At 36.3% G+C, this 22,676-nt stretch overlaps 1 protein-coding gene across 1 annotated transcript; it reads right to left on the reverse strand.

Moving 5' to 3' along the window:
* Positions 1–2,426: 2,426 nt before the first annotated feature.
* LOC107886366 (probable DNA primase large subunit) lies at positions 2,427–8,583 on the reverse strand. Its single transcript, XM_016810292.2, has 19 exons — positions 8,278–8,583; positions 7,961–8,022; positions 7,774–7,877; positions 7,614–7,695; positions 7,472–7,531; positions 7,260–7,317; positions 6,640–6,659; positions 6,181–6,264; positions 6,011–6,075; positions 5,258–5,306; positions 5,126–5,173; positions 4,944–5,033; positions 4,792–4,851; positions 4,362–4,421; positions 3,915–3,989; positions 3,615–3,700; positions 3,239–3,332; positions 3,033–3,140; positions 2,427–2,933 (listed from the first exon to the last, which is right to left on the reverse strand). The coding sequence occupies exons 1-19, from the start codon at positions 8,411–8,413 to the stop codon at positions 2,916–2,918; spliced, it is 1,359 nt and encodes a 452-aa protein (XP_016665781.1). The 5' UTR covers positions 8,414–8,583; the 3' UTR covers positions 2,427–2,915.
* Between the last annotated feature and the right edge of the window lie 14,093 nt (positions 8,584–22,676).

A 22,676-nucleotide genomic window follows, 5' to 3' on the forward strand; every position in this document is an offset into this window, starting at 1 on the left:
ATGTATATACATTTAAATACTATATTATACACATATTAATACCATATTATATACATTTTTTTTCATCTACTTTTACCTCTATCATATTTACTATTAATCAATATATGTTTTATATTTTTAACCTCTATATATACGTATACATTTATATTATTAGTAATTTTTGGTATTATTATTTTATTTGTATGTCATATATGCATCCTTTTAATACATATATATATAGTACTCCACATTATGCACATGTATATTAATGTTATATCATACATATCATATATATTATGTATATATATTGTAAACATCATGTTATTCATATATTCTATTATATATATATATATTTTATAACTATTATGTGCTTATTTCACATGTGTATCCCGTACATATCTTTTTAATATTATATATACTTTTATTTCTATTATCACGTATATATTTTAATACCATATATATTATTATCGTTTTCTGCTATTATTATTTATATTATTATTTTTGTTATCGTTTTCGTCATCATTGTCATTTTATTTTGCCATGCTTTATTTTTTTTTTTTATTCGATCATTTCATTTGCCTTATGCTTGTGTTTTATATTTTTATATTGCTAGCCTTGCTTTCATCCTTTTATAATCACTTATATCATTGTTATTGATACTGTCGCACTTATTATTGTGTATTAGCACCACGATTTGGTTTTATGTTTTACAATAAATCACATTATATTTTTTTTCATTCGATACCTTAAAATAATTCTTTCATAAAAGTGATGTTCCGTATTTGGTAATTCGAGACAATCGTGCCCTAACTTACTGGGTTTCGATTTCTCTCGTTTAACCCAAATAACGGAATACTCTTTTAAATCGCTATACGAGTTTTGAAAAATGCTTATTCTCGAAGATGCGAACTGTAGTGCCCTAACTTACCAGGTATGACATTTTGTCATCTCGAAATAAGAATTTGTTTTGAAATAAAGGCAATATTTGGTGTTCGAGAATTCGAGAAAACGTGCCCTAACTTACTGGGTTTCGATTTCTCTCGTTTACTCTAAATAATTGAATGCCCTTTTAATAAAATACACGGATTTTATAAAAAGGCAAGCTCGCTCTCGGAAATTTAAGATATCATGTCCTAACTTACTGGATGTGACATTTCATATTTTGAGACGAGAAGGTCTTTAACACTTGAGCTTTTTATAAAGAGGGATCGTATTTCAAAAGTCTTCAAAGTTTTCAATCTTCGATCTTAAGACATTAATTAATCAATTAGGTACCAATTTTGGGCGTATCGAGGGTGCTAATCCTTCCTCGTGCGTAACCGACTCCCGAACTCATTTTCTGATTTTCGTAGACCCAAATTTATCATTTTAGTAAATCTTAACTTTTATTAAAATGGTTAATTTAAAGGTGACCCGACCACACCTCATCAAAAGGGATTGGTGGCGACTCCCCATTTTTCATTTTCGTTTTTTAAAATCCAAGTTGATTCCCGTTTTTCCCTAAAAAAAATGATTATGACAATTCCTACCAAAATTCCGAGAAGAAAGAATATATACATGCTAATTTATTTTCAAGGAAATAAAAAAAAATGTTGGTAGTAACAATAACATGCATGAAAAAAGTTTTTTAGAAGAAAAGTATAGTTATAGGGAAATTATTTGATATCCAATTTTTAAACTTCATAAACAAATTTAGAGTATTAACAAATGACCTATAAGATATAAAAAAATATTTAAAAAATACATGATAATTTTTTAAAATTACTTGTGAAATAAAAAAAATGTATTATAACCCAAATTATAAATTTAATTCTTTTCCCTTACTAAAATATAGAAAATATATATATTTGTATTTTAACGAACGTCATAACTTACTCTAATTGGATAACAGAGTCCTAACTAAAGTGGACAATCAATCTGAAATTGCATATTCCATTAATGAAATTTATCTTTAAACCACTTTACCTTACACAATTAAAATATTTCAATTTCGTACAAATGTGACAAATTAAAATAAGACTTAACTCCTTAGACCCAAAAATCTGTAGTTATACTGTGTAGAACACGTGCGTACCGGAAAGGACATAATTGAGGTGCTGGCTTGATTAAAAAAAAACCCCTTTATTTGGACGATTGAAAGAATTTCTTTAATTTATATATTTTAAGAACTGAACTTTATCTTCCAAATAAAGCATAAATAATATTTAAAAAAATATAATATAACATAATATAATTAATTGGTTAGTGATGTTTAGCAGAAATCATGGCAAATGGCGAATGCTCGACATATTTGGCATAAATCTAGAACACAGTAACGAACACCTATTCACAACTAACCTTTAATTAAACCAACCAAATAGAACATAAAGGCTCATCCTTAGCAAAGGTGAAAACTTGGCAACTTTTTTGCTGTAGAGTATAATAAGATTAAGAGTGGCCCAATCAAATAACACAATAATCAGTGTTTGTTTTCCACATTCCATAGGTTGATAGGTTGGGCACAGCCCTAAACCAACAAAAATCAAAATCAAAATACAGAAGGTGAACCACCATCTTCATAGCTGTTCATTGGTTGCACCTCCAAACTAAATTACAACCTCACTACAACAACCCCCCCCCCCAAAAAAAAAAAACAAAATCAATCTATATTTTTTACACAAATTGGGGCATGAGGCAACCTTTTTTTCTTCTTTGATATTAACATAATGCTGTAATCTGGAGCTGGTTTCAGAAGCTAAAATGCTATGCTCACTCCTTATAACCAACTCTTAACAGATGGGTTGTCTAGAATTAAAGATATATGCTAATGCTAACTAACAAATTAAAATATTATCCAGTTCAGTTTAGTATCTAAACAATCATTGCAGTTCCTCTAACCTGCCTTACAAAGTGAGTGCAACATATGTAACGACTACCACTGATGCCCTCAAGTCTCCTCATGCCACAGAACCATTCTAGCATTAAAAGGAAAAAAAATGGGTTACATAGCAGTAATCACACCCTCAAAGTGCTCCCAAAAACTCCTATATTAAAGTGAATTGTACACCATTTACCTTTGATTGCAGAACCCTTTGGCTGTCAATGAAATATTGGTTTGGATGATTGATACCAGCATCACATGATGAGCCATGAACAGCTTCAAACGTTAAGGTACATGCTAACTGCACACGTTTCACCGTGCTCACAATTATGAATTTCCACGACAATAAACCATTTTAGATAAAAACACCCGAGTAGGTTAAAAAGATTATCTTATTACCTGATAGTGCCTATTGTGCACTTTGTCCATTACATCCTCTACTGCACGACTGCTTACTCCCATTCTTACAAGTGCAGCCCTTAAATTCTCCTCACTGTCATGTAAAAATAGCAAGCAATATAACGTGTAAATTAGAGTGTGGACGCCTATATAGCAATGTATAAGCTATGTTATCAACAACGCTCAAGCATCTGCCATAGCACTGATAAATTAACAAATTCATGATCAAACCTATTTGTTATATGCTGTCTCCAGATTTTATTAGGAAAAAACAAACTAGTATAGTTCAATCCAAGGAGAATATCTGAGGTTTTGCAAGAGGGACACCACTCATAGCAAACTCTCCTTAATCAAGAAAGCTAGTAACAGTATTAACCTGAAATGCCTATAGGGGCAGCCATGATGATCACCAATGCCAGGAGTTACCGAGATAATCTTTTGACAGGAATAAGGTGTATAATCCTGCAATATCCATCAGATTATTATGATTAGATGAGATCATAGTACAAACTCAAGTTCCAACCCACCAACCCCCCCCCCCCAAACCAAAAAGAAAGAAAACGGACAAGAACCTAAACCTGTAAATATCTAATTTTCTGAAGCAATTGTAAATACCTTTACTTATCCAAATTTGAAATAGATCACATTTTTAAGTAGAGATAAGATGGCATCTTACTGTTCTCTTCCCTTCTCTTCCATAATTATGGCGTATGTTGTATGCATATTCCTTGTCAAACCTCTCTGCACTAACCTACGAAAGATATAATTTAATGTCAACTATCCAGTTCAACTGCATGGACAACAAGAAACAAAGCATTGAAATATAGAAAATGCTTCAATCAAATAAAATAACACAAGATTCAGATAAATTGTGTCAAGAGGGGAAATTTGGGGGGAAGGGGGAGGGGTATCAAAGACTCATGGTTAAATATGAAATTTAGGAGGAATCAATGAAAGGATATCAATTTAAGTCCTGGATTTTCAATTGAATTTCCTTCACATCTCTTTCCCATCTTGTGGTTGAGAATAAAAAGAAATCAAATAGTCAGAGAAAATAAAATAAAGGTTAAATAACATACTTCCAAATATACAGTAACATATACCTGTGCAGTGAAAGACTTACCTTTGGTGCAAACTCCGCTTTCCAAAATGCCAAGGCATCATCAAGCTTCAGCCCAACACCCTAAGGAGAGGTAATAAAGAACAAAGACAAAATTATGAGAAAGAGGAAAGACACTAAAGAGAACAGTTTCATGATTTATCAACATGCAACATTACAGCTGCTAATATTGATCCCCATATTAATCAAGTTAGAGTTTGCATCAAAATTTAATTGAAGTTGAACCTCTCCAGCTATTATCAATTGATTTCAGGTTGGAGAATCAACACTAGACTCAAAAACAGAAAAAAGATGTCTGAACACAAGCATTAATGCATATCCAACCATGAGACAGGAGCACCATGCCATTGTCTGACTTCCCCGGGAAAGATCTTTATAATACTACTGTTACAGGCAATTATACTGAAGACAGATTAAGTTAGTGAAGTACAACCTTCAAGAAAAGACCTAATTGCATCCTTCCGCCATGCTTTAAATGATGATCCTCTTTGACCTGAAAGGTAAAAGATATAGAATTTTTTTTTTATTATAAAAGGAGAGAATTGAAAACAGTGCTAACCCTGTTTTGATAATCTAAATTCTTACCTTTTCAAATAGGTGGCGCATACATAGAGGAAATGAAGTCTTAGCAACTTGATCAATGTCCTTAATAGATATCTCCCCAAATTCTTGTGGCTAAAACAACCAGCCAATCAAGTTTAGAAAAAAAGACCGTTCATATAAAACAGCTATATAATTAAGCTAGTTGAAGAGCTGTTACAAAGCACCTGAGAGTAATCAGGACCCAGATAGCTTGTGCATAGTGCTTCCACAATCTAACAAAAAATCAGGTAGAAAAAGAAAACAGTCAATACCAAACAGAAGGATCTTTCAATAACAAACTTCAGTCCAATTCTCACAGGAGTCAGGCGATCCTTCTCTTGTTCTCTAATGGTAGATGTCCATTTTCTGCAAGCAAGATTGCAAATTATGGAACTTGGTAAACACCATAAAATTTGTATGTACAAAGCAAAATTTGCAAAAGAGAAAAGGAAAAGTTCTTCAGCAGAAACTTGGATGTGATACATAGATTTCTTTTACCTTTAAGAATATTAATACAATGTTTCATCACAAGACAAATTATATTAACTACTATGATGGATTTCAGCAGCTCCATGCTGGTAAACTTATTTCTTAGAACATAAGCATAATGGCATACGATAGAAAATGTAACTGTTTTGCCTTTGTTTTTGGAATTATGACCGAGGATGAGGAAAGTAACTCCTGTGCACCAATATAACTGTTACCTACAAAAATGACGATGACAAGAATACCAACTACTGCTTCTGGTGAATGTGGAAATTATGATAGCAGAGCACGGATTACATTCCAATAAATTTTAATAAACATGGTTCTATTTATCCATATGAAATATATTAACACATTACAGATGCAATAATAAATATTCATGCAACTCAGAAGTCAACTTAGCAGCAACAGATTGTTGCCCAAACTACATGTGCCATGAGATACAATTCAGACAGTGAAACCAAGTTGACACACAAGTCCTAACATGTAGCAGACATGCTCAATAATTGACAAAGACCAATGTAGATGTTAAAAAATGAATGCAAGGCACAACTTTCTGGAGCCCTAATGCACAAAGAAGAAACCTGTTTGTTAAGATGAGCGCCTTCGATATATAACTTCGAAATTGTGTGACAACAAGAGAAACCACCTGAAAAGATTAGACAGAAGAAGACAAGGAAAGTATGAATATTAATCCATGTTGATGATATTCAATTTTTTAGGTAAGATTCAAAGATCAACAGAATGTCATTACCTGATTCATAGCAACATAAGCATGCCCTTTATGTATAAACACTCGACGACCAGATACAAGATCAGGAACTTCTTCAAAGGGCACCTTCATAGGGTGGAAGCGTGCACAAATAAGCCAGATAAAACTAGAAACTGTATCAGATTTTTATCTAAGGACTAACCCTGGCCTGAGAGATACGAGACTATCAGTGTTCTCTCTGAACCACATCACCAACCAAGAATGATATTATATTTAACACTGTTTAATCCTGTCCCCTTTCTTTCTCCATTCAGGTGCTTACTAGTACAGGTAAATGGCGAGAACAATCCTAATTGCAGTACTATTAACATAGGTTATTACATTATATTAACACATGGCCATGGGAGATGACTTCTAGTATCAAATCAATTCTTTTTCACGAGGGTAAGCTACCACAGAATTTGTTTGAAATGTGGAAGAATCAAGAAAACACAATAGTACCTTGTAGAATATTGCATCAGCTGCAAAAATAAAAAGAAAAGAAACCCAATCATATTATAGACAAAGCATCAAAAAAGGTTATTTAACTATTATAGTATTATGACTTAGACAAGCATCCATTAGTTGAAGGAAGGAAATATTTCCTACAATACCTAAATTACCTAAGAAAAACAGATTATTGAGGATATTCTGGAGCAAAAATCAATCATATCTGTCTTTGAAACTCTTTGTCAGCCTCAAAAATTTTCTTTCTAAAACCTAACAGGTAAATATGACCCAAGCAGAATAGTCAAGAACATAAAAAGTGATAAGTTCAATCAAGGATATGAGTGATTCTGCTTCAAATTGAACCTCAAAGGAGAGAGATTATGAGCATTTAAAAATAAAGACGGCATATAAATAATCACACGTAATACAGTAAACTTATTTTTGCTATTAGTTTTCATTGAACTAGGTTTAGCCTGATGGTAACTGAATATAAGTCATATGAGAGCTTTCCAGGAGATATCATGGTCCAAATTTAAATGTCACTTAATGCGAGGTGAGAAATGTAATAAAATAGACAAACTAGTGCCTTTGATGTGGAATATGGGTAATGAAGCCAGTCAGAAATCTCATACCAGCAGCTAAATTCTGACCCATAGAGCGTGCAACTTGGCCTAATTTATCCTTCACACTCTGCAAAGAGACAAAATAGCTCCAGTTACTAGGATAAAAATCTAGAGAAGATATAAAAAAAGGCACCATATGCGCTATCATAAAAAGGTTCACGCTATTGTACCTTGTTGAAAGCAAATCTTGAGGGAATTAGAAAATATTGAAGTACAATTACCTCAAATTCCGCATTGCTGACTGCCTTGTAGGGAAGCTTAAACTCAGACATCAATGCCCTCTATAACATCAGCATACAAGCAATCAGCATGAGCTTAATAAACCAGAAAACCTAACACCAAAAAAGAATGAACATGTGCCACCTGTGCCTCAGAGCTTTCCAAGCGAAACCGGTGGCGGAAGAGGGTAGTCTCCATGGACAGAAACCATTTCCTTAACTCCTCCCTAATCATAGGAAGAAAGAGAATAAAGATGATAATTACTGTTATCAGTTGAAAAAGAATGAAAGAATCATGATCTTACGTTCTACAGTACACAAGGCGAAGAACGAAATGTGATATGATATCCTTGTTTACTTCCTCCACTGCCTGCGGATGTCTCATATTTGCTTTCCAAAGATCCACTACCTGAGCAAATCCCGTATGTGAAATTGGGGAGAAAAACAATTATATTGTTACCAAAAATATATAAACAGAGTCAATGGTTTTACCAATTTTTCCATTTCTTCAGGTTTCTTTCCACGGCATAGTCCATCTGAGATACCTTTAAGAACTGCATCAAGCAATTAAAATAATTAGATGAAATAAGAGACTTTAATAGAGCCAAAAATTTTAAATTTAATCATGCAATTAACTATAATTGTAGAGCTCTCACATTAAACGTTACGAAACCATCATAAAATTGAGGTCTGATACTAGGGATTCCTCTTCTTAAGTGAGGTTTCATCAGTAACAATTCGGTGAGCAAAAAGATGTTCAAATTAAAGCTTTAGAAATAGTCATATTAGCAGAGGGAAAATAGGGTTACCTCGGAGGCGATCCATGGCGAAGAACTCGAAATCTTCGAGACGGACTTCGAGGGGAGGGGCCGATCGGTAGAAAGGAAGAATAGAAACGATGACATTGTTGGAACTGGATTTCCTATGAGATTGAAATACTTCCATTTCTTCTTTTTTCAGTGTGCAATTCCGATTACCGAGCTTACTAACGGCGTTTTCCCTTTTCCTTTTGTTTCCAAAATAAAACCCTTGGTGAAGACTGCAAAAGCGCGGCAAAAAGTTGAGAGAATTTGGAAAATTGGCGGGAAATGGACCTCCCGTGTGTGCTGAATTTGTTTCGCTGCCTTCCAACTCGCTTATATATATTGCGAAGGTATTTTGGATTTTTTTATTTAAATATTGTACGAAACAAAAAATACTGCTTGAATTGTGAGTTGCAATCATTACATTTAAATAGCTTAATTTGTTACAGTAATTATCAATATATGCTGGAAAAAAATTGAAGTAAATGTGTTGTTTACTCGTATATGATGTTTTTGAGGAGAGAAGTGAAAACCTGTTTTATAGATTGTATTTTCACTGAAAATTGTATTCAATTTTTTGGTTAATTGGTTAAATATTAATGTTTTTATCATTGAGTTACTGGTTTGATTCCTCTCTTACTCACATTTATATTTTTTATTTCATATTGTTTTAAGCTTTTTCTTTTAATTAATATTTTTAACCCATTAGTTTTTTTAGTTAAATGGTTAGATAAATGTGATTTTATCTTTGAGTTTTAAGTTCGATTCCTCTTAAGCTTTGTAATTTAATGAATTAACTCGTCTAATTTTAAAAATTGTGAGCCAACTGTGTATCATGTTAGAGATCTTTGTAACATCCCATACCCAGTCCGGTCAGCAGATCTGAGTTACGAGAATGCTACCATTGAAAACAGATAATATCACAAGCAATTCAGACTTCATAATCCATACAAAGATTTACGAACTAATATGAATTTTGATCAAGCTTATAAAAGCTCTATAAAAAGTTAGGAACTGAATAAGGACCAAATTAAAACTTTTAAAACAAACAAGGGCAAACATGAAAACAAAGGTCACACAGCCATGTGATTAGGCCGTATGAAAGACTGTATTTATGTGCGCACAAGTCACACAGATGTGTAACTAACTGTAGCCATGTGGTACAAAAATTACCAAACCTACCATACCTACATGGGCATGTGGCCAGCCCGTGCAAGGTACACGCCCGTGTGGAACAATCATGTGTCATTTTAAGTATTCATCATGTACCAAGCAAACCTATGATTCAAGTAATGCCTAAATGGCCACACAACTTGTACAAGAACCAATCAACAATCATGCCAAAACATGAATAAACCAATTATAATACTATCATATAGAATTTCCTCTTCACTAAGTTTAATAATCTAAACATTAAACATTAATACAAACAAATCACATACTTCATTATACCATTTCAACTCAAAACATAACTTATATCTATTTCCTAATCTTCTAACCAATATGCTTTAAGGTACCATCACAAACATAAATCAATATCAAAGTACTTTCTGTTTCATGCTAAGTTAGAACATAACTATGCATGTGCCATATGTACAAACAAAATGCCAAATTTCTATCACTTATCATTACCATCTATAAGTTTAACACCAAAAAACCAATTTACATGCCATGCTTATAATATCCAATTCAAACATCAATTTATTAGGTTATATACTTTAAAAAAATCTCACAAATTCAATCATTTCATAACATAATCAAACTTATCAAATACTCATATTATTTCATCACATACCAAACATAAAAACCATCTTTAAGGATACTATTTCACGCCATGATCAAACGAATCAACATACCAACAAGCACACATACTTTGTGCAACACAAATCACATTTTACTTTAACAAAACATTTATATACAATTCATCTTATTATATGCCACATAACCAAAATGAAAATTTAAAAGACTACCGAAAATGGAGGCTAGATAGTGTGATCTTCAAGATGATCCAATCGTTAAGTTCCGCAAAAAGGGTCAACTATGGATAACAAAAAATGAAACAAAGTAAGCATTAAACATACTTAGTAAGTTCATAGGTTTATACACAATAACTTACCTCAATTCACAATAACATATATTGAATTTAACTAATTTATCTATATCCTTGTCACAACTTGTCACGCTTACAAGGTGATCATTTCATATTGTTGAGTAACATTTTTCTTATATCTTATTGATAGGAAAGTTGGGGTATTTATACATGTGGTTATAAGTATTGTTACAATTCATAGCAGGGCCCCACTACTTTGTCTTGATTCGATTGTCTTCGGCACTAAAATTTTCTATCCCTAGAACTGACATTCTCTATGTACTTCAGGTCTACTAGGCTCGTATTTATGAAGCACGCAGTCCTTTTTTGCTTTTGGGGCTGCGGCTCTGGGCAGGCTTCGTACACGCCTCTGGATAGCCTACAGAGCATGTGGCCCTTTTAGTAAGTCCTTTGGGTGTATGTGATCTTCTTTAGGTTTCTACAAGCTGGGTCTTTAACTTTGCCTTGCGAACTAGGTTCACGGGCTGGTCTTGCGACCTTAGCCTATGGGCTCTCGTAAGGTTCTCACAAGCTAGGTCTACAGCCTTGCCTTGTGAGTTGGAATGCCTTGTAGTCCACTTTTGGTCGAGTCGTGGGTCGAAGGCTTGGATCCTTCCTAAGGCAGGGGTATCTAGTTACTAACATATAACAATCTACTCCCCCCAAGTGGGCGTAAAGGATGTCACAAAGTGGCACTCTTTACGTCCATCAAATCATGATTAAATGCGGCTTGTTGGGTATGCTATGGATTGTGATGCATGATGGTTGTTCTACCATGTACACGGGCGATTCTTGCGTGTGTGTATCTGATTATTGAAAATTGAATCATTTTTATTTGTTCACATCTTGCGGTTGATTTCCCTCGATCATACGAATTGTCTAAGAGGCGTAAAGGGAACCTCTTCTTTAATCAGAACCCTAAATCCTCCATTCTCAGCGTTTTCTACAATTAAAATAAAGGTAATTTTCAGAAACTTTCATTTTTTCTTTTAAAACATCTATTTCCTTCTTTTATCAATAGTATGGTTTCTACAATTAAAACAAAGGTAATTTTCAGAAACTTTGCTTTTTTCTTTTAAAACATCTATTTCCTTCTTTTATCAATAGTATGGTTTCTACAATTAAAACAAAGGTAATTTTCAGAAACTTTGCTTTTTTCTTTTAAAACATCTATTTCCTTCTTTTATCGATAGTATGGTGAGGGTAAGGGAAACTGGTAAATGCATTGTCCTAGTCCATCAGTTGATTTTGATTTTGGTGACAAAGAAATCTTATGCATGCACTACTGAAAGGGATGAGCTGGAACGGGTCTTGTCAGTTCTGGGAATAAAACTTCCCAATTTTTTGTATGAGTTTTCCCTTCAAGAATGGTCACATCGGCTGTGCAAGACCACTGATGATAGCTTCCTGCTTTGATTGCATGCGCTGGATGCTAGATTTCATTTGCCGCTGTACCCTTTCTTCTGCAGCCTTCTGGATGGCTCTGTGCGTATTGGCTCTGTAAGCGAAGAGGAGAGAAATAGTGCATAGCTTGAGTGCCGAAGTAAAAAGAAAGTAGATTCTATTGGGTTTGGTATTGGGGCTTCAAGTCATCCCCGTCTTCTACCGGTGAACTTACCATATTCTACTCCCTCTACTAGTTCACCTATTGTTGTTACTGATGATACCAATTTGCTTCCTGCTCGTGTGTCTTCTCTTATGCCCATTACTAGAGAGATGCCAATTGGGGGTAATAGAGGTTCATTTCCTTGGCATGGGGATTTGAGCATGCAAGAGTAAATTTATAACCCTGATGTCGTACCCTTTAACTTTTGAGCTTTTCCTGGTGGCTCACCATGGTGTACTTCGTTGACTGTAGTCAATGTAGTAAATACCTATGCTCACTGTTTTCCAGCACTTGTATCAATTGAAGAGTCGTGGTTCGGACGATTCAACGAGGTTCTACTATTTTTCTCTTCACAATAAAGTGCAAACAATTATTCGAAATCATTGTTCCAACCTTTATTTGAATCGAGGAAAAGAACATCCAAGTTCGCAATATGCTTGGTGAGGACTTCGGATTTCCCATAAGATGGGCCTCACCTAGTAAAGGTATGTGTGCATTTCAATAAAGCCTTGCTACGAATGATGTTGTTGCCCAGTTTTAGAGGCTTTGCATTGGTCGTTCGCTGATTTTGGAGACTTTCATCACAGTGAGGGCTGTCTTTAAGTATTGTTTAGAGGGTTTTAGCCCTAACGGATGGAGACCTGGTGACAGTTAAAAGGTCACTCAGTGGATTGGTGCGTTGCCTGAGAATGCTACTTGGCCTCATGATTCTTCTGATTAGTTGGACTAGATACTGTTGGGTCGCATGGCAGAGCCCTTTAACTTCTTCTATCACTTCTACAAGATAAAGCTTCGTCTGTTTACTTTTGTTGAGTTCACACAAGGAGGGGTTATTGGGTCAGATATTAATTTATTAACTGCTTCCACTTATCACAAAATTGTTGCTGGTGCAGGAATTGGTCAAGGCTCTAAGGATACTTCAAATGGAACTGATAGCCTTTCTCGCAAACTTGACAAGGTAATGGACATCGATTCCTTTGTTCGCAATACTCGCAACAAGCGTAAGACCACCATAGGGGCTGTGCGTATTGGCTCTGTAAGCGAAGAGGAGAGAAATAGTGCATAGCTTGAGTGCCAAAGTAAAAAGAAAGTAGATTCTATTGGGTTTGGTATTGGGGCTTCAAGTCATCCCCGTCTTCTACCGGTGAACTTACCATATTCTACTCCCTCTACTAGTTCACCTATTGTTGTTACTGATGATACCAATTTGCTTCCTGCTCGTGTGTCTTCTCTTATGCCCATTACTAGAGAGATGCCAATTGGGGGTAATAGAGGTTCATTTCCTTGGCATGGGGATTTGAGCATGCAAGAGTAAATTTATAACCCTGATGTCGTAGCCTTTGGATGGTAGGCCTCGGTGCTAGAAACTGTTAGGCCAAGTAGTGCGCAACTACCCCCAGCCTTAAGCTTGTGCTCCTCTCTACGGTTTTTGCTTTTTGAAGCCAATACTATTGGATTAAGGTATGGGGTGGCCTATCAGAGGGAGCTTACAGATCTTAAGGCATAATTAGCAAGTAGTGTTGTAAGATGATGGAGGAAAATGAGATCTACCTTAAGCAAAATGAAGATCTCATGGAATGTTTGGCTATAGTAGAGACTAAGGTAGAGAGGTTAGAACGTGAGGTAGCCGCTGAAAGGGAAAGTAAGGAAGCTCTGCGAGCTGAGTTGGACCGGCTTACAAAAGAGCACGCAGCAGAAATAGATAGGATTATCCGCGAGTGTCAAGTCCAAGTGGGAGGCACGATCATGGAATATCTTCAGGTCTTTGAGGATTTTAAGAAAAAGACAACTGAGAATGTCTTAATTTCTATTTTGAAGCTAAAGATGAACATTCTGCTTCATACCCAGGTCGCTGCTGCTCCCTTCGATGTTCACAAGGTGGATCTTGATGCTCTCGAAGGGGTGGATATGAGCTTGCTAGGCTTCGATGTGCTATGTCCCTCAGGTGCCATATGGGACTCCTTTGTGTCTACCTGGCGGCGTTCTCTAGATTTTTACATAGAGAATGATCCTTCTGCGAATGAGGATATGGTCCCATCTGCTATGAACAACGACGTTTCTCTTTCTGATCATGTGCGTCAAGGCATAAATAGGGATATATGCCTTGACTTTTTGAATACTCTGTACTTCATTTATTTTTTAATGAGAATATGTTTTAATAATCATTACATTTGTGGCTTTGCAACTTTAATTATTTTCATTGCACAATTATATTGGTATTTATAAAGAATCTTGGATGATCGTTAGTTGCAATTTTTAATGATAATTTTGGAATGTATCATAGCTGGGGATGTTAATCTGCTAACTATTTTATATTTTGGAAAAAAATTGAAAGATAGCAAGCTACGGATGCTTCATGAGCTGTTTCATACTCAAGAAAATTTTGAAAGTTAACAAAATGAGAGTTTTGCTTTCATTAAATGTCTTGGACGTTATAGTTATTCGTCTACGAACCTTTATATGATAGCTGGGAGCTTTGCTCTCGCTAACTATTTTGGAGGTTACGGCTCTTTGCTTGTGAACCTTAATATGATAGCTAGGAGCTTTGTTCTTGCTAACTATTTTGAAGCTTGCGGCTCTTCGCCTGCAAATCTTAATATGACAACTGGGAACTTTTCTCTCACTAACTGTTTTGGAGGTTGCAGCTCTTCGCCTGTGAACCTTAATATGACAACTAGGAGCTTTGCTCTCACTAACTATTTTGGAGGTTGTGGCTCTTCGCCTGTGAACCTTAATATGACAGCTGGGAGCTTTGCTCTAGCTAACTATTTTAGAGGTTGCAGCTCTTTGCCTGCGAACCTTAATATGACAGCTTGATAACTCTTGAAAAGAGTTATGTTTCATACCTTTAGATCTAGCTAATTGCTTGTACTTAGGTACATTTAGTTGTATTTTAGGACATTCCATTAGTATTTTTCTTATTTTAGCATTACATTAGAAGCTTGGATTGTACTTAAATTTTAGTTATTTTTAAATTTCTTGTGTAAGGGTTGTGTGTGGTGGTGGATTGGCAGGTGTAAGATGAGGAATAAGAAGTAAATGAGTGAAAGTTTGCCGGGGCAAAGGGTTGGACAATTTGTCAACATGAATACCATGGCAAAGCTAAGAAGATGTCCAATTAACACTCAAAGCATACCGATCTTAGGCCCAATTAAACTTGTACCAGATATATCTACTTGAAAAAGATAGAAGAAAATCATGGGCTGTTGGATTTACCCTACGAAAAACGATTATAAAAGCCAAAAGAGGAAACACTAAAGGGGTGAAAAATAAAAGAGAAAAAAAGGGAGATTCTTGGGTAAAAAAATAGAGGGTAGTGGTTGAGTAGAGATGGGAAGAGGAAGACGAAGGCAGTCCCTCTCAGCCACCACAAGACGCTGCATCGCTAGAGTGTGGGCTGGATAAGAGAAAGCTATCTTCCCAAAGTTTTTTCGTTATTTCTTGATTACTCTTCGTGAATTGATTTGATGAAAATGATGTTGAATAGTACTTTGGATTTGAATTTTAATTGCCAACCCATGAGCTAAATCTCATAGGGTTGGGATTACTTGATGAAACTCTTATTTTCTTTAATGACTGAAACGTAGGTATGCTTTAATACACTATTTCATTCAATGGTTTTTTTTTACAAAATTGCATGTTTGCAAACTCTAGGCATAGATGGATGTACAACATGTTCATTAAATTAATCTAATTCTGACAAGGTTAGGTTAATGAGATTGAAATTGAATGATATGAGCAAGTGTTTGACCAAATACTTGTAGCACCCTCTAAACATAGAGCAACGTTCATATGGAAAGAAAACAAAACAGTGCAGGGTGCTCTGCTAAAGGCCTATAGACATATATTGCTTAAGGCAAGGTAACTTGAGGTCTTGTTCTTGAAAGAAGTAGACCATTTTATAACTCTTCTGAGCAGTAGATTGAGTATGGTTTGGCCGAGGCATTACTTTTAGTAAAGGCAGATCGTTAGTAATCCCGACCTTCCAAATCAACATCACAGACCCTCTATCCTTTGCCGTAGTATCTTCGCCATAGTATTTTTAGTTGTTTACTTGTTCATTTGCATATTATTCATGTAATTATTCTTGAATTTTCCATTGCATTCTTACTATTGTCTTGTCATATCATTTTCCATTATTTATCAGTTACACATATTGTACACATCATTGTTCCTTCAAATTACCACTGCATTATTATCATTATTTTTGTCATAACATTAATCATACTCATTATAATAACTCAACCATTTCATACCTAATCGATCCCTGTGGAGATGATCTCACTTATCATTTTATTACTTGATTCGACGTGTATACTTGCACAATTTACATATCATTTCACACGCGACACAACTGGGAGCTTTACTCTTGCTAACTATTTTGGAGGTTGTGGCTTTTTGCCTGTGAACCTTAATATGGCAATTGGGAGCTTTGATCTCGGTAACTGTTTTAGAGGATATAACTCTTCGCTTGAGAAATTTAATATGACAGTTGGGAGCTTTGCTCTTGCTAATTGTTTTAGAGGTTGCGGCTCTTCGCCTTCGAACCTTAATATGACAACTGAGAGTCTTTCTTTCGCTAATTGTTTTAGGCCACATGAATATTATTGGTGATTTTTTTTTTCATTTATAGGATGGAGGGTTATACATAGTATTTCTTGAGATGTCGGGTGTTCCAAGTTTGTGGTACAACTGTGCTTTCTATTCTTGTTAGTTTATATGCTCCACAACCTATTTTTTCTATCGCTTTATACGGTCCCCCCGAATTTGGAGCCATTTTTCCTCGTTAAGAAGCAAGTAGGCTAGCCTTATTATTTCTTAAGACAAGGTTACCACTTGGAACTGCTTGTTTCTAACCCTAGAATTATAGTAGTAAGCTACTTGTTGGGCGCGTGTTGCGTTTTTAATTTTAGCTACCTCTTTGAGTTCGTCGATCAGATTGAGGTTGAGCTTGAGGGCTTCTATATTACCTTCCTCATCAAAGTGTTGTGTTCTGTGCGACCTCAAACCAATCTCCACAGGGATTATAGCTTTTTTGCTGTAGACAAGAGAAAAAGTTGTTTCTCTCGTCGTTGTGTGAGGTATAGTTCGTAAGGCCCATAAAATTCCTGGTAGTTCTTCCATCCAAGCTCCCCTAGTTTCGCCCACTTTTTCCTTGAGGGCTTAGGGTTTAGGTTTTAGGGTTGTCAAGATTTTTTCATTCATAGCTTCCACCTATCCATTGTTCTGTGGCGTTTTTACATAGCTTTAAGCTAGAGCTATTTGGAGGTCAGTGAAAACTGCGTGAATTTTCCTAGGAACTGCGTGCCGTTGTCCGTGATAATTGTGCAATGTATCCCAAATCTATAGACAATCAATTTTCATAGGAAAAACTCCATCTACTTTTCTGTGATAGCCGCTAAAGCTTCAGCTTCGATCCACTTGGTGAAGTAGTCCACAACCACTACTATGAATTTCTTTTGTGCTATGGCTATAGGGAACGGACTAAGGATGTCGACCCCCTAAGTTGTGAAAAGCTAAGGACCTAACATGATCTGAAAGGGCTCCACTAGTTGCCATTGGATTTTGGTGTTCTTTTGGCAAGAATCACATTTGTGAACTAACTGGTGGGCGTCCTACTATACGATAGGCCAGTAGTATCCTTGTCTAAAGATCTTTTGAGTGAGCAATTTACCTCCTAAGTGGTAGTCGCAAATTCCTTCGTGGATCTCTTTCATAATGTATTTGACTTCATTTGTTGACAGGCACCGTAACAGTAGATGTGAAAACCCTTTTTTCTATACAGTACACCCTCCAAAATGGTGTAAATATTAAATGTAGGATGAAACACCTTTTTTTTTTAATTTAGCATGTAATGAGTTTGCAATATCTAGGCATGTAACTCATATATAGGAAGTTTAGTAAATATTCATAGTTCACAATAATGACATACCTCGTAGCCTTACGTTTTAGCTTTGCGAGCTTTTTCCTATCTTGGCTTTGTTGTTCACCTTATAGTGTGTGGATTATTCGCGTCATCCATGTCTCCTCTTGGGCCATACAGAGTATTTGGGGTGCGTCATAGCTCGAGGCTTCCCTATGCTCAAGTAGGATTTTTCTTCTTTGTTCAATAATGATGGAGGATGCTAATTTTGACAAAGAATTGACACATGTGCTGTCATTTCTTGGGAGCTATTTCACCTCAACTTTGTCAAATCCTGCGAGTAGTTAAGTTGCCATCGTATGATATTTTTTTTGCACTGCTTCTTTTACATCGTATTTTCCATTTATTTGCTTTGCCACCAATTGAGAATCTGTGTGGATGATCAGATCCATTGCTTCTAATTGGCATGCTAGTTGTAGTCCTAAGATCAATGCTTCATATTTGGCGGTGTTATTCGATGTTTGGAACTCGAACAGTAATCCATATTGCCATTCGTTGCCATCGAAGTCAGTTACGAATGTGTCTGCCTCTGATCCTGTTTTGGCTGTGAAGTTTTCAACATAAGCTAGCCAACTTTTTGGATTGTCAGTTGTATGTGTACTTTCTAGGGGTTAATTTACTATCAACGGTGTTTAACAAACGAAAAAAATTTTAGCACAAAATATAGGACACATGATTCTTCCCAATAAAATTCAAGAGTTGCTAGCATGTTATGCCTCATCATAAAATATGCCTAATTAAACTGCTAACTTTCATAAATGTTTATACATCATATAATCTTTACAAGGTATTTTACTATTTGATATATATTAGGTTATATCCCGTATTACCTATTGGATCATTAGTTTTCTCAAACGAGCACTCCATTATGAAGTCTACTAGTACCTGTCCTTATATTGTTATTTGTGGGACGAAGTCTACCTCGAATTTAGTGAGCTCGAGACTCCACTTTGTTACTTTTCCTGAGGCATCTATTTTGGATAACACCTCTTTCATAGGCTGGTTAGTAACTACGACTATTGGATGGGCTTAGAAGTATGGTCATAATTTTCGAGCTGTAATAATCAAGGCATAGATACATTTTTACATTTTTATGTACCTTAGCTCACCTTTTTGGAGTACTTTGCTGACATAGTATATGAGGAATTGATGGGCACCCTCTGATTTAACTAGTATGGCTGCGACCATCTCTTCCAAGGGGCCAAGTAAAGGTAGAGTGTTTCTCTTGTCTGAGGTGACTTCAACAATAGAGGGCAGGTGAGATACTATTTTAATTTCTCAAAGGTTCTTAGCATTCTTCAATCCATAAGAAGTTGTCTGTCATTCTAGAGATGAATTTGTTAAGTGCCACAACCTTGCTTGTTAGGCGTTGAATTTCTTTTATGGTTCGCAGGAGAGGCATTTCCATGATGGCTTGAATCTTTTTTGGATTCACCTCTATCCCCTTTTTTGAGATCATAAAGCCCAAGAACGTATCGGCTCGCAAACCAAAGGCGTACTTATTTAGATTTAACTTCATGCTGTGAGTTTTTAGCACTGTGAACATCTTTGACAGGCTTGGCATGTGTTCCCCCATGGACTCACTTTTCATAAGCATGTCGTCTACATAAACCTTTAGGCCACGACCTATCTGATTTTGAATAACCTATTACCAGCCTCTGGTAGGTCGCCCCTGGGTTCTTGAGGCCAAACTGCATGACTAGATAGCAAAAGAAACCCTCTTTGGTGATGAAGGTTGTTTTTCTTTGTCATCCCAATCTAGTAGGATTCGATTGTAGCCCGAAAAAGCATCTATGAAACTTATGAATCGGTGGCCTGCGGAGACGTCAACTATACGATCAATTGAGGGCACGCCTTGTTGAGGTTTGTGAAGTCGATGCACATCCTCTATTTACCACTTGCCTTCTTCACATTACAACATTTGAAACCTAGTCTGAGTATTCCACCACCCTAATAAACCCTGCCGACAGTAACTTGGTGACGTCCTGCCTTACTGCCTCTACTACCTGTGGTGCGAACTTCATTATTTTCTACTTTATCAGCTTTGCCTTAGGGAGCACATTTAACTTGTGCACAATTATCTACGGGTCCACACCCGACATGTCCACAGTTGGCTAGGCGAAGACATCTGAGTTTTTCCTTAAGCACTTGATCAACATGTTTTTTTGTCCTCCTTTAATGCTGGCGAGATCTTAACTGTTCTCTCTTCATTGTAGCAGAAGAGCTGTAGAGTTTTCGTGTGCTCTGCAGTTTCAGGCTTTTTGCTCCTATGCTCATCTCTCAAATCTAAATTGTCCAGGTTAAGAACTTGGCTTGCTAATTCAACCTCCTGCGAACTCCACCTCTCAGTTAAGGGTTCCCTCATTTGCTTGATAGATAGCATGTGGCATTGCCTCACTGTGTGCTAACCAGATCGCAGAAAACCAACCATAGTCTTTATTGGGAACTTAATTTTCATACAGTATGTCACCACTACCATCCTCGCCATTCTCATTATTGGTCTCCCAAAGATGGCATTGTATGCCATCAGGTGGTCCACTATGTAAAACTGTACATACTCTATAGTTGAATGCTCGTCATCCCCTAAAATGTCTGATAGGGTGATTGAACCTTTCACCTCGACTGGATGGTTCACTAAACCGTATAGCGAGATGGCTTTGGACAACGACCACTCTTTCAACCCCATTTTTCTGTATGCTTCCCAAGATAGAACCTTCACCACGCTTCCCCATTTTTCTATATGCTTGACTCGTACACTTTGATGTAAGTAAAAGCCTAAGTTCAAATAGATAAGGAATAGAAAGCTGATACATTGGGTGCACGACTTCTGTAGCATGTAGCATTATTCATAACAATGGAATTCATAGCCCCAAACATGGGTAAAATATATCCTCTCATTAGCATTACATGGTTGATGAAAAATAAACGTAGCCCCAGGTTGTCTGTCTTTCTAAGGGATGACTTGATCAATATTTGATAACAATTGACTTTTTAGAAAGGAAGATGTAATGGTTACCATGAGATAAAATAGGATCATATTGGGAGAATGGATATTATCTGAAAGAGATCAATAATATCCTATGAGGGTAACACACTTATGACAAGGTCATTGAACGAGTACTTAGTAGTTGCTTTCGTAATGGTATGTCGTTAAGAAGAGCTTAGTCACAATACTATAGTGTACTTCGTGACTAAATGAGTTTATAATTAATAGATGAAAAACAAGAACTTAATTATAAATCATTTGAGCCTCAACCACATATGTTCAATCGGTTCCTCTACTAGCTGGTTGAAACCAAAAACGAATTGTGTGTTTGTAACACCCCAAACCCGGCCTAGACGATATGACCGGATCCGGTGCACCACATTGATGCGTTCAAAACGTTCCGTATTACTTAGTTTGGAAAACTTAGTTGGGGTTGTAAAAGATACTTTCTAAAGCAGGTTAAAGTGAATAGAAGCTGTGCACCAGGTAGGAAACCAGGAAGAAGAGGAGGTGAGTCCGTCGGACTGCTTAAGTACCAAGCTCCCTTCGGATCCAATCCTAGACATGCACACCACCATTGCCACACCTTAACGACTCGTATAATTTGAGAAAACCGTCTGGTTATGTCTATCTTAAGAAAATGATTAAGTTTGAAACGTTTGCTTAGCGGAAGTCTTACTTGTAATCGTGTTATTTTGAAATCCCTTAATGTTTTTGAAAACGCGTCCTAAAGCTAATCCATTTTCCTTAGTTATCATAGTTTTTTTTTTCATCATAATAAAATAAAATAATAAAAGTAAAACAAAACCATAAAAAAATAATTAAAAGGCCTTATTACACTTAAAACCCAAAACCATAAATGAAATTAAAAGGACGTCCAGTTCACCAGAAAGAAACCAGATTTGTAGAAACATGTGGCCAGTCCGAATCCCTCGCAGCTCCAAGCCCACTATGGTTGAGGAGTACCTGCGAGGATGAAAATAAGGGGTGAGTTTTGGGAAACTCAGTGTGGAATCCAACCCAACCATAGCCTAAATTAGTTCAAACCACAGAGACAGAATAAGTTGGCCTCAGCCCAGAACAGATATCAGAATAAAGCCCGTAGGCCCAGAACAGACCAGAACAGATATATCATGCTTATGCAGAAACCCAACCATATCCAACCACATACACCCCCATACCATCCTTTCGCCATGTGGGGAGACTACTCGACCCACCCAACCGCTACACGCCACAGAAATATGCAGCATGGCTGCCAGATACAGAAAATGTGACAGAGTCACCAGATACAGATATTTTGTGGCAGTGCCACCAGAACAGATATACGTGGCAGGGCCACCAGAACAGATAATTTGTGGCATAGCCACCAGGACGCTTCCTCCATAATATAACCCATGTCCCCATGCAATAGATAGACATTCATGGCATACATCATACAGATTTAATTCATCATGCTTTTCAGACAAAATTAACCCTAGGGGTATAAAGGTCATTTAGCATACATAGGGGTATAATGGTAATTTTGCATACATAGGGGTATTCTAGTAAATCTAACTATTTCTAAGGTTTTCATGCATATCGTAGCCATTACGTTTAGCCAGAAACACTTACCGTTCTTACCGAATTGGGCCCGTTGGCCCATTAACCCAGTTTTGGCCCATTAAGCCCAAAATATCAAAACGCATGAAATCGCGCGTACCACAGTTTTATCACTTTCGATTACTAGTAATAATTACCCATACGTCTTACGAGCATTCGCACACTCGCAAGTGCCCAAAATACCGATTTTTCGGCATTTCGG

The sequence above is a fragment of the Gossypium hirsutum genome, chromosome A03 (genome assembly GCF_007990345.1).
Source record: "Gossypium hirsutum isolate 1008001.06 chromosome A03, Gossypium_hirsutum_v2.1, whole genome shotgun sequence".
Lineage (NCBI taxonomy): Eukaryota > Viridiplantae > Streptophyta > Magnoliopsida > Malvales > Malvaceae > Gossypium > Gossypium hirsutum.

Excerpts from the sequence above, each read along its gene's own strand:
- LOC107886366 (XM_016810292.2), bottom strand. The coding sequence starts at position 8,413 with ATGGAAGTATTTCAATCTCATAGGAAATCCAGTTCCAACAATGTCATC. Across the intron at positions 7,696-7,773 it reads CGCCTTGTGTACTGTAGAAC|GGAGGAGTTAAGGAAATGGT; the intron begins GTAAGATCATGA and ends TCCTATGATTAG. Across the intron at positions 6,076-6,180 it reads CTTATGTTGCTATGAATCAG|GTGGTTTCTCTTGTTGTCAC; the intron begins GTAATGACATTC and ends TAATCTTTTCAG.